This window comes from Pygoscelis adeliae, unplaced genomic scaffold (genome assembly GCF_000699105.1).
Source record: "Pygoscelis adeliae isolate BGI_AS28 unplaced genomic scaffold, ASM69910v1 Scaffold7, whole genome shotgun sequence".
In the NCBI taxonomy this organism is placed as follows: Eukaryota; Metazoa; Chordata; class Aves; order Sphenisciformes; family Spheniscidae; genus Pygoscelis; species Pygoscelis adeliae.
Genome location: NW_008825268.1, coordinates 4,619,926 through 4,632,256, shown reverse-complemented (window position 1 = coordinate 4,632,256; position 12,331 = coordinate 4,619,926). Strand labels below are relative to the sequence as shown.

The window sequence follows — 12,331 nt, the reverse complement described above, 5'->3', positions numbered from 1 at the left end:
CAGGGTTTCGATGAATTTTAAGAGGGCACATTGACTTCATTTAAGTCTGACAGTAAGTGTCCCCTGCAGGGTACACAACGCAGGGTACAACACTGCTCCGCTTTGAGGCAACTTACTACTGCAAAACTTTGTGTTATTTATAGAACACCAAAAGATATGACAGGCATTTTTTAGACCATAACATCCCTGCTCTGCAGAGCTTGAAGTCTTCACTAATATACAAAACACAGCAGGGAAAGAATGAGACTCAAATAGCAATGAGTGATCTACTGCATGTATTAAATCAGTTAATGGATGGGTAGGAGATAAGAACAGTAGGGGAAGAAAGTCAGCTGCTGAATTTTACACTGTATGAAGTGTAAAAAAAAATAATATTGTAATTGCAGTTAGCCCTAATTTAACTGAAGCCAACATCATCACTTCTGTATCAGGACTGGAGAGAAAAAAAATGTTTATCACCGTATTAGAAAATGAAGTTATTAACAGTTTGGTATGGTATCCTAACTTAACAGAGAAAAATCAACACAGGTATTTTAAAGTTGATAGTTTTTATTTACAGTTTTGTTGGCAAAAGGCGGTGGGAAAGTTTAAAACATTTTAAACAGAGGGCACCATATTGTATTGTATGATGTATCAGTTCACAATCTTCAGTATCCAGCTGATCAAATAAAGCTAATCACCACTTAAAGAAGCATAATCTGCATCAGCTCCATTAGAGTATACTGCCTAAAAACACTTCAGGCAGTTTCTAAATCAACACAATCACTAATAAAAATGCAGTTCTGATGAAGAATGTATACTTTGATTTTTATACTGTACCTGGTATCAAATTGCCCACTTACACTTGCATACTGGCAAAGCAGTTACACTTCCTACTTGTAGTTGAAAGTTATAATCTCATTTTCTGCAAATTCAGCTGTCAGGTAATTCTGAACTACTCTGAATATTTTACTGTGAGCATAGTCAAGATAGGAGTAGATGAGATTGAAGGAAAATATTCCTGGTATATGACGTGCCCATCAGAATCAGCTGGGTAACCATAAACATCCTGTTTAAGAATTCTATTCAAAAGGAGAAAAAATGTAGTCAGTTTTCACTTTGTCACATAGATTTAACTCCTCACTTGAGCTTTTTAATTCATTCTTCTAAATCAAGAGTGTTTAGTTCTTCTTCTAGTTCATCCAAGTCCTCTCCAGTAAAAAGATTTTCATCAACTGGAACTGCATCAATTACTCCATTTTCCAACTCCCCATCTCCATCATTATCTTCCTCTAAATCATTTTGCTCACTGCTGTTTACATCACCACCAGAAGCTTCACTTAATTTATTATCTGAAAATAAAAATAATTCTTACACATGTCAGTGTCACAAGTTTCTTAATCACTAATTCACAATCCTACTAAACAGGCTTTAAAGTCTTGAAGCTATAAAGAAGTTACTTTATTTGAAATTTATGTAGACTTATATTGGTTAAATTGTATGTACCCGATTCATATGCAGGTTTGGATCATCAATTCTTAAAACAGGTTGAAAAGAAAAAACCCTCAAACTCCCAACTCCTCGAACTCCTGTTTTCATAACTGAGTCAAACTTAATGAGCTGCTCCTACTCAACGTCTTCACTTAAAAGACTCAGGATCTTAAAGATCAGGGTATGCATTCCACAAGCACACCAAGATCAAGACTTTGCTCTAAGAAATTATAAGCTAACAAGCTAGCTAGAAAAATATGAATTTTGGTATTATTCATTCAATCATTTACTACATCTGGAAAAAAAAGGTGAAACTACTAAATCAAACATCTTAAGGATTTACTTGAAGTGGCCATAAACACTACCTTTTATTTAAACATGAATTTAAGAAAGTAAGAAGTACATAGCATTTACTACAACCTTTTTCTTTAGTAACTACATTGATAGTAATTTCACTCCCCCGCCCTTTTTAAACAAATACTTCTTTTCAGCAGATCAATAATTCATTCCTATCTACCTTTTGAGAAGCTCTTAACAATTCAATCCCGTATTAGTGATGTCTAAATAATGAACTTACCATCTTTTTCTATTGAACTGTATGTGCTGAATCGCTCAGGACTAGCCACAGTAATACCAGTCTCATCTACAGCCTTTGGGACATACAGGTTCAAATCTACATCATTTATGCACACAGGGTCTTCCATCTGAAAAATAAACCAAGATGCTATGCATGAATTACTTTTCTACAGAAATTCTCATTTCTGCAGGACTTCTACGAAATTTTTTTAATCTTCCTTTTAACACCAAAATTTTGACAAAATACACTCTGTAGCGGTGTTAAATTAAGAACCAAGCTTATTAATTGCACTGTGAGAGCTCTCAAATTAAAAGTTTTCAAACTTGAATGTAACTTGAAATATTATTCAAGTTCATACTGTTCTTTACCTCATCATCTTCTCCCGTTCCTTGAATATAGTGGGTGTCATCTGCTTCTTCATCATCTGCATCAACCAACTCTGGTCGGAACTCAAATACTTCACGTCCACTAATCTATTCACAGAAAAAGAAATCTTAATTTATCATTTGATAGAATTTATACTGCTGTAAAAAGAAAAAAGAAAAAAAACCAAGAAAAAAGCAAAGCAATTCCAGGCCCTCTACCTTATTACAAAAACTTATTTACTCTTTCTTCTTACATTAAGAATTGGAGTGTAGAACATACCACCAATGCTTTGCCAGCTTTAAAATCTGCTTTCCTCCTCTCCATGTCTTGCTCAGCCTTATCAATTTTTTCTTGTCTTTTTCTTCTCTTCCATGCAATAAAACACTCTAGAGTAATTTTGGTAACATTTGGTCCTAAGGCAGCACGCTGTCAAGTAGAGAGACTGATTAATGCTGGAAATTGTTTCCAAAGGCTAGAACAAATTAGAGATTTAATTACTCTGTTCCAGAAACTAATTGAAAACATTTCTTTCTAATTCCTTCTTCACTCTCACTACTGTTAAACATGCACCATCAACTTAAAGTTTGACTCAACACATGATTTTCCAGTTAGTAAGGTAAGTCAACATGGAAGTTAATATGAAAAGTGGAGGAAGAAGGAAACCGACGATAACAGCTCAGGTTCTCCTCAAATTGACACTGCCAGGCAATGGTGACAGAAATAAGCAGAGCAGCAACGTAACACCTTCAGAAGGCCCCGTTCTGTTGGTGTTGCTTCCTCATTACAGAGTTATGCGAGAACTAAGGAGGCAGTGAGCTGGGGATGAGAAAGGCCCATAGAAACAGTTGTAATTGATAAAGGAAAAATAGCAGTAAGAAATAGAAGCCTCCTAAAAAAGGATTAGCAACAGCTGCACTAAGTATGCAGCTGTAGTTTAATCTATTCACTAGGTAACAGTTCCTAAACAAAAACATGAATCAAATACTACATATCCTTCACACTAGTTCATACAGCTATAGAAACATTTTATAATTTTTAATTAGTAATTAGGAAGTCATTTACAACTGTCTCTTCAGAGTAACGAAAACAAATACCACCAAAAGGTACCTTTCTGACAACGTTACCTCTTTTTCTATTAGATCTTCTAAAGAGATTTCATCTTGCTTTTCCTCCTTCTTTTTGTCTTTTTTTAATACAAAACCTGGAGGAAGAGCATGGCGATACATGCAGTTGTCTCCTCCACCTGGACAGACCCAAAACCATCCATATTTGTTGTTTTCAATAGCATCAAGGAAATATTTGCAGACCTGTGTAAAACAATGGTTGTTAGCACTGCATTCTCTTTTCATCCCCAGCAATTTACACTACATGTATAGCTACTACATGTCAAAGTGCAGTAATTCAAAGCAAGTTGTACTCAAAACAGAACATGAAATGCATTGCTACTAAAAAAGTAGACAAAAGAAGCACAACTAATTATATAAAACTCACGTAGTCAACAGCTTTTTCTCCTTAATATAATCCCGACTTAAAAAGACAGGATGACTCAGAAGACTGGCAACTGTGTACAACTGTAAACCCAGCTGCACATGTAAAAGCATGCCAACAGTCTTCCTCTTCCTGCTCACCAACATCAGTGTAGTTCTAATCAAAATAAATAGAATCTGCCTCAGATGTTAAACCTTCCCGCCCATGATCCTGAGGTAAAGATGCCATTCTGGAGCTTCTAACAAGCAATTCATAGTTCACATTTAGCCCTATCAAATTTTAACTTTTGCAAATTTAAGCAGCATCAATACAATATTTAATTATTTGGTATTGAAAACAAGGTGAAATAGTTCTGAAGAATGAAAGAGATCAAGAATATTCTTTAGTTTGTGCACTAAATGGTATAATATCTTGAAGTTAGAGGTCAGGAACAACAAATGACTCTCAATTAGTCAATTCCAGCTTACAGGAGAAAATTTAAACTTAAATGTTTGTATGTCACCCAGTACATAAACAAGCCAATATACATGGGAGTGTATACATGAGACAACAGACCTAACTAATCATAATAGTTGATTCTTCTAAGCAAGTAGGATGCATTAGATATATTACTGATTCCTTTAGCATTTCTATTTTGGAAGCACTTCATCTACTATCCATTTACATTTTACATGAGAAAAAAACCCTTATGATGACTGAAAGAGCTTTGGGGTGTTTTTGTTTTTTTTAAATACATTATTAGAAATACTATCAGCCCAACTGTATACTCAGAAGATTGTTATAATATTCCATTCAAAATCTTTAGATAACGATAACCATATCTAATACCAGTCTGCAGTTAATTCTCTCTACTACAGCTCAATTAAAAAAAAAGAGACATACTATTTGAGTTTTGGGTTTTTTCTTTTCCGCCTCACCATGCTTCTTGTTCACCACTTCTTCCAGCTTCTTCTCATCCCAGTTATCCATTGTATCTAGAAAAAGACAACAGATGGTTTCATAAAAATTCCAAATACTAAACAATGCTGTCAAGTTGCTTTTCTCCCTAATAACAGTTTTAATATGCAATTCTTACATTTTAGTTAGTTTGTAGAATGGAAAATAAATTCAGGCTTTTTATTATAAAGTTTTCAAACTCTCCTATGCTGCTCGCAAGACAATTCCCTCAAAAGCCTTAGAAATTTATATTTTGACATGCATAGTGTGTTTCAGTTAAAGACTAAAAAACGTGTCATTCCATCTGTACCCTACCAAGCACGGACAAGGGAAAAGAAGAAAAGGAAGATGACTGAATAAAAGAGAACGTTGGACGCTAATGTCCAGAAATACTGATGATGTAACTTGAGGATTGAAAGAGATAATACCAAATTTTCTGTGTTAAAGTTAAAAGAAGGTGACATCAAAAGAAGCAAGATCACCAATGGCAACAGTAGTAGTGAATCTATAGGATCCTGTCATTCATTTAGGACGACACAGGCTAAAATTCAAACAAAGACCGAGACACGATGAATTGTGGAAAAACAAAAGAAATTATTTTGACTATAAAATCTCTAACCGCTAAGTAAAAGTAAAATCCAGAATACTTTGCTAGCAAATGATTTGGAGGAAGGAGATAAAGTCACAGAAAAAATTCCAAAGTATCCTGAATTCTAGAACTGTGCACATTTGGGCAAACACTAGTAATAGTTCTGGAAAGCAACTATGGTTGCTCATTACACCTCCTCCTTTTGCACTTCCATTTCATAGAACTTAATAAAAACCAGCAACTATAAGAAAGACCAACTTGCTACTTGTATGACATAACACGTTACACAGCAGAATTAAAAACCACCACCGAATATCACTATGTCATACTTCTTTTTCTAAATAAGGTCTAAAGAATACTTGTGAGCACACTTTTTAAAGGAAGTTTCACTGTTGTTTGTGATTTTGAACATAGTGGTATGGGTTGCCTCGGTCACTGACCAGGCTCTTCTGGATCATAATCACAACACAAGATGACTCTTAATCTTAAAAATCCAGTTTCAGAATCAGATAGCTTAGTAGTCATTTTCTAGAAGTATTATACCTTTTTCAAGGTCTTCATCTCTTGCATCAATGTAGACACTTCGTTTTTCACACTTCCTTTCCAAAGACAAATCATGAGAAAACTTGCACTTGTCTCCTTTAGTGCATTGTCCTTGCTTGAAGAAAGCACAAACTACAGATTTGGGGTCAGCACCTGAGTGAAGAAAGTTTTTATATTTAATACTATTTTTAAGCAAAACACAAAACTGGAGCAAAAGCTGTATATTAAGAGTTCTGACAACAACGTCTGGGATCATACAATCTTTAGGATCTGTAGAGAATGAAAACACATTTTTTAAAAATCAAAGTTATTTAATGTGAAGTTCATCACAAGGAAATACTCCATGTCCTGAATGTGTCATATTTACTTTGTACGGCACGATATTTGCAACGTATCAAAGCTGGCACTTGACTATTTGAAGAAATACAGAAAGCAGTATGCCTGAGTGAATTATTCATTCACACAACATAATACATACGAGATAATCACTCTGTGGAACTTCTTCCCTATACAATAAGCTGGTTTTGCCTCTAATACACAGTAAAGCATCTTGTAATATTCATTAAGCGCTCATGTAAGATTTTAAGCTCGAGCTTTTCACTTGCTGATTTTAAGCTTGGTGCAAGTCACCAGTGACTAGAGTATGTACAGCAACACCTGTTTAAAGTCTTAACTAAAAATCTAGTTTTTAAACGCTGAGTGAATCCCTAAAAGAACTTCAGGTAATATAGCTCTCCTTGTTGGCAATCTCAATAGAAAGGCAAAGCTTTAATTAGGACAATATTAGTCTTCTGAAATAACTTTAAGTCAAGAGCTACTTTATTTGGAGAAAGCTAACCACTGCAGATCATAAACAGAAAGCTGGCCTTTGTTGCTGTTAAGTGCCACAGTGAACAAATATCAAGTTTACTTTAAAGACATACATCGAAATCATACTTGTTTAATCAAAAATTATTGTGCATAATTTCATTAGTTCCAGAAGATTAATAAAGCAAAAGAGGTGATAACATTCCTAAAAGTATGATTTTTTTCTCCCACATGGCAACCAATTGTAGAGTTTCCTAGAAGTATCAAACACTCTTAAACTTACATTTAATCACAAAACTAGTTTGTTCAATAACTGAGTTCAAATAAGACCACACTTCTGAAACCAAGTCCCACTGTTAACTGTGAGGTGGGACAGAAGTAACTGGAAAATTTTTACTGTTCTGATTTGAATACAAGTCTTCCGTGAAGACGATAGTTATCATATTATATTCCTTGTAATACCTGGATGTTCATGTCTCCCTGCGGAGACAGACTACTTTAAACAAATACCATCACACACACAAAAAAAAAGTGATGCCACTGATCCAGAAGCATCTAATTAATGAACCTGAATACAGCAAAGTATCTGTAGCTGCCCTGTCAATATCAATGTAGCTTTTGATATTCTAATGATCTACTAACCCCAGATGACCTCCTAAAAAAATGTCAAATCCTTACTGACAAACTACTTGTTACACTAGATAGAGAAGGAAACAGACATATCTACTTTATTAAAAAATGAACTGGCATTTTTAAAGCGTTATTTTACCCGAAGTAGATTTATGAATAAGAGAACATAAATGAAGAGAATTCAGTTACTCATACCTTTGCTAATTTTCTGTGCAGCAACCACAGGCTTGAAGAGTTCATTTAACTCCTGTAATTCTTTTTTCTTATCTTCTTTTTTTAATTTCTTCTCGCTTTCCGTTTGAGCAGCCTATAATGACCCCAAATTTGAAGTTATTAATACATAATTAGAGTGACATTACTCACTTCACATGAACCGTACATCAAAATAGCAAGTCATTTTAAATTAGTTTATAAGGAGAGGAGGGAAAGAACCTGTGATTTCTGAATTTCTCAGAATTCCTGCCTTTGCATGAATGGCCAGTGCCATCTAGTGGTACCGACCTTTCAAACCGAAGAGATTTCAAATGCAGTTTGTCAAGAGATGCGAGATGCTGGTAGGTACCATTAGATGACGCAGTTACCTCTATTCCACCTTTACAGGCTAGGAAATCAAGTGAAAGATACTGAGACTAAGGAGAGGAAAAGTTAGTTGCTCTTTTGTGATACATTAGCAGTGCAACTATCCAATGCAGTTACTTCAAGATCTGTGCAAAAAGCTTCTCTATCTTTAGTCCCCTACATGCTGCTTTGTTCTTTCTCTTCATGTATACCAGCAGCACTTCCAGGAAATCTGTCTGTAGAAGTTAGGAACTACTTTTAGAACACATTTTTGTTTGAATTTATATCAATTCATTGATAACCAGTGGTTTGAAAGACAAGAACGTTCATTTTATAGGTACGAGGGGCCAAGGTCTGAAAAACAAGCTCACCTAGGAAAAGAAAAGTTTGTGTATAAAGAAAAACAAACCACATGTGACTCTGCCTTACCCTTTCTGCATAAGCCAGAAAAGGCCTGTATCTATACCAGAGTGGTAGAGAGGGATGAAAACAGATGAAAGAAGACATGGGAAAAACATTATTAGATTATTTGATTCTTATCCTTAAGGGAAGCTAATGAGATTAACACCACTATACAAATACGTGGGGTACTTTATTGGTAAAATACAGTGTAATATTAAAAAAGCAACTTTGTTCCTATGGTGAATTTGGCAAGAAAATGCTAAATTGTTTTAAAAGGGAATTGATTAATTTGGTCCACATACAGAACACTCAATTTTCATGCTGAAAGCCCACAAATCCTATTTTATATAGCATGCAGACCCACATATGTCAGCTACAAAAAGTAGTACTTTACGAACGCTTTTGTTTCACCCTAGGGTTCTAAAAGCATGAAGATGAAGCTTGCCTCTTTTTTTTTCTTTTTAAACAAAAAGCCTTGACATCATTTCCATTTGGATCTCAAGACACAACAATAATTGCTTTAAAGTGTTCTTTCTTTCTCAGGGACAATCCTAACTGAAAACCATTTTGCCGGGTAAGAAAGGTGTAATTTGGTCTAAAAATTAGCTTCTGACATCCATCAGTCAATAGATAAGAGCATTTGAGAAACAAATTATTTTACGTTGGCTAATTTACATACTGGTGTCCCATTAAATGCTACAGATTCAGGGATTTCATATACAAATTTCAGAGCTGTCTGAGTAACGCCAATGTTTTTGGAGTGACATCAAGCAGTCCTTTCCACTACATGAAATTGTTAGATCTAATGACCTGAATATCAACTTTACCTTTAAAGTTATACTTGACATTCATTAGTTCATCCTTATGTTATGCAAGGAATTTAACATAAATTATGACATCATGAATTTAGCTGATGCAAACGTAATATTCTACAGGCTTATTTATAGAACAGGAAGCTGCATAAATACTTAGCAACTAGCTTCCCTAGCACTGTAGGAATAAGAGACCTGGCTCACTTCCATTATAAAAATATTTTAATGAAATTTGTGCTTTCTGACTAAGTGTAATGTAAACATTGTATCTCAGCCACATCATATTTTACTTCATCATACAAAAGAGCAGATTAGTAGACAGTGGCTCAAAATTTCAGTTTCTTTGACCAGTTCACCAAATAGATGCAGACTTGTCAGACTTGTTTCCATTTTAAACTATAATAAATACTTCTGTACGTAGAACAAGCAGCACATCTGGGCTTATACATTTTTTTAATCTTCCCCCAATTCCAATTTTAATATTAGTAACAACTACTCTTATTTTTAATGGTTCACTATTTCTTCAATTAGGTGGGAATTAAAAGAGAAAAGAAAAAGAATATATAACTGCACTTTCCTGATAGCCAGTTTCTACAATTTATTTTCAGGTATACCTTAAACTCAATTATGTTACTATTAGAATACTGCGTAAAGAAACACACACCCTTATTAGTTGAGTTTGAGTTTTTTGGTACATAATTCTCAGCTAGACAAGCTTTGCAAGAAGACTATCTAGTTAAATCTGTGCTAGTCACAATACATCAGGCAAGTAACATCTCACCTTTTTTTTCTACTGCAGTATTATATGACAATCTATATGTGCAGCGAAAGATGATTTCACTGTACAGTGGGAAAACATTACAGATTAAATGCTTACCTGACGTGGATTTTGCTGACCAAATTTAACCTGGTGAGTCACAGCCTTGATAAATTTCTGTTGTTTTGCACCTTTTTTATTCTTTAGGCCAAATGTTTTGTCCTAAATCAAGAGATAAATACAGCCAAATTAATTGAAACTATCCAACAGTTGGAACAAGTTTAAGTTGTTACCAAAAAAAAAAAAAAAAAGGACTTGCCACTCCTCTCAGGTTTTCAGTTAGACACAGACTATTTCCTCTAGCAACACAAGCAATCCAAGACACAGTATGGACAATATTTAGACTCCTCACATCATCCTCAAAATTTGTTTTTCAAAAGAACCTACTAAATGCTGCTTTTGTGTGAGCTATTGCTTTGAGCACCAGACCTACTTGTGCCCAAATATTAGCGTGAGCGTGTACACAGTGTTTTCAGGCCCCTCAAAACAGAAGGCCAAGATGCGTTTGGCAACTACCCAAGTAACATCTGAAGAAAATATTAAGATTGAATAGCCATAAATACTGCTTTTCTTTTCCCCTATGTACCTAAAATCACTTATTACTTTTATCTTCAAATATTCATACATAAATGTTATGTATTTGTTATGCAGATTAATATTGCCACATGTAACATATTACTTTTTATTTTCAAGTATTTTAAGCTTTTCATTTTCTAACTGTACTAGTTTGAAGATGTCTTTCTCCTATGTCAAGTCCAGACAGGTGTTTGTACTTCCTAAACTCCACTGCAAGAAGTTTCTGTTTACTGCCTGAAACAATTCTTCCTCTACATCTCTAGCTTTATTGTTAAGAGACAGGTTTCTATACAAAACCTATTAAAAAATTCATTTAAAAAAAGAAAGAGATAGCTCACTTTCACACAGGTACCTAAAGCAGAAATTATTTTTTTGTAACTGAAATACCTACATTGAAAACCTATCCATGCCTTTGATTTGATACCAACATTTTTTTGCTTCCAGGAACAAACATGAACAGATGTTCATCCAGTGATAATAACTCAATTCAAACACACTTTTGGAAACCTTAACAATCCAAAAATATATTATAAAAGAATTATAAACAGTTCCAAATTTCCAGAGTCACCCTGTTTTCATTTACAATGTATCCCCTATCAACAACAGGTAGTCCTCTGTTACTTTACGCTAATTTGAAAAGTCTGTAATTTGTCAAAATAACTAGTTGGGAAAGAAAATGGATCATTCACACACTTGATCTCTGTGTCAAATGCCACATAGAATATATAATCTCTGTGTATTTGAATTATGTAATAAATCATTGTTAATAGTACAAGGTTTTCCCCTTTCAGCTGCATTTTTTTTGTAATAAAAGGCAGAATTTTCCTATGTAGCTGGATTCAGCAAGAATATCAGAAACACTGAAGCCAACAGAGAGAACAACCACTCCAACCTAACGTTTGCAAAGAACATAGAAACACTATTCCGCAGCGCTAGATTTAAAAGAACACTTCCGTTACACAGATATTCTGCCTAAACAGCCGAGCAGCTACTAACTTTCTTGCCAACAGATTCAGGCAAACATTTAATTTTCTACAACTGCTCTCTCCTCGTACTTTCAACGTAGCTTTTTTTTTTAATGTAGTGGAAGATTTACACGACTATCCTAATAACTAACACACATACACACACCCCGCTCTAGCAGTTTTTTTTTAAATCTGGTTTTACCGTGGAATTGAGCATCAGAAGTTTAAATAGAATATGAGATACTACTGATTAATCTTTGAATTATTTTGCATTCAACTTCTATGAAAGATTTACTAAACTGTTACTCCAGGAAATGCCTCCTTGGCCACACAGGCCAAACTGTACCAAAAAACCCCCCAAACATACCACACACATGTTTTAAACTGAGTGAGAAACGCAAACCTACACCTCAGAGAGCTGGACTCAGAAAATTCAGGAACACATAGAACAGAGAGATAGAAAAGGGAAAGGGCAAGAAAGAAAAAAAAGAGCACTCTTGTCACAAAACCTTCAGTCCAAAGACAGCTCTGGCCAGAAAACGTCCAGCCCGAAAACCCAAACCCCAGCCCGAGAAGCGGCCACCAGCACAACTGAAAGAGCAGCGGTCAAGTGATTTGACAGGTCTGGACAGCGCTGGGGCCGCGAAGGGAACCAGCATCCCCCGGAACGGTGCTTCTGGGCTGGGCTGCGGCACCGATCAGGCGTGCGTGAGCATACCCCTCCGCGCACACCAAGTTTTTGGCTTTATGACCATCTCCTCGGCCGCTTCAGCTGAAGGGGCGGCCTGCGGGCCT

The 12,331-nt window shown here is 35.2% G+C and overlaps 1 protein-coding gene across 1 annotated transcript; it reads right to left on the bottom strand.

Moving 5' to 3' along the window:
- Positions 1 to 533: 533 nt before the first annotated feature.
- Positions 534 to 12,195, bottom strand: ZC3H15 (zinc finger CCCH-type containing 15). Its single transcript, XM_009329675.1, has 10 exons — positions 12,046 to 12,195; positions 10,056 to 10,157; positions 7,602 to 7,713; positions 5,970 to 6,122; positions 4,784 to 4,875; positions 3,538 to 3,720; positions 2,693 to 2,839; positions 2,416 to 2,520; positions 2,048 to 2,174; positions 534 to 1,331 (listed from the first exon to the last, which is right to left on the bottom strand). The coding sequence occupies exons 1-10, from the start codon at positions 12,193 to 12,195 to the stop codon at positions 1,138 to 1,140; spliced, it is 1,365 nt and encodes a 454-aa protein (XP_009327950.1). The 3' UTR covers positions 534 to 1,137.
- Positions 12,196 to 12,331: the final 136 nt, after the last annotated feature.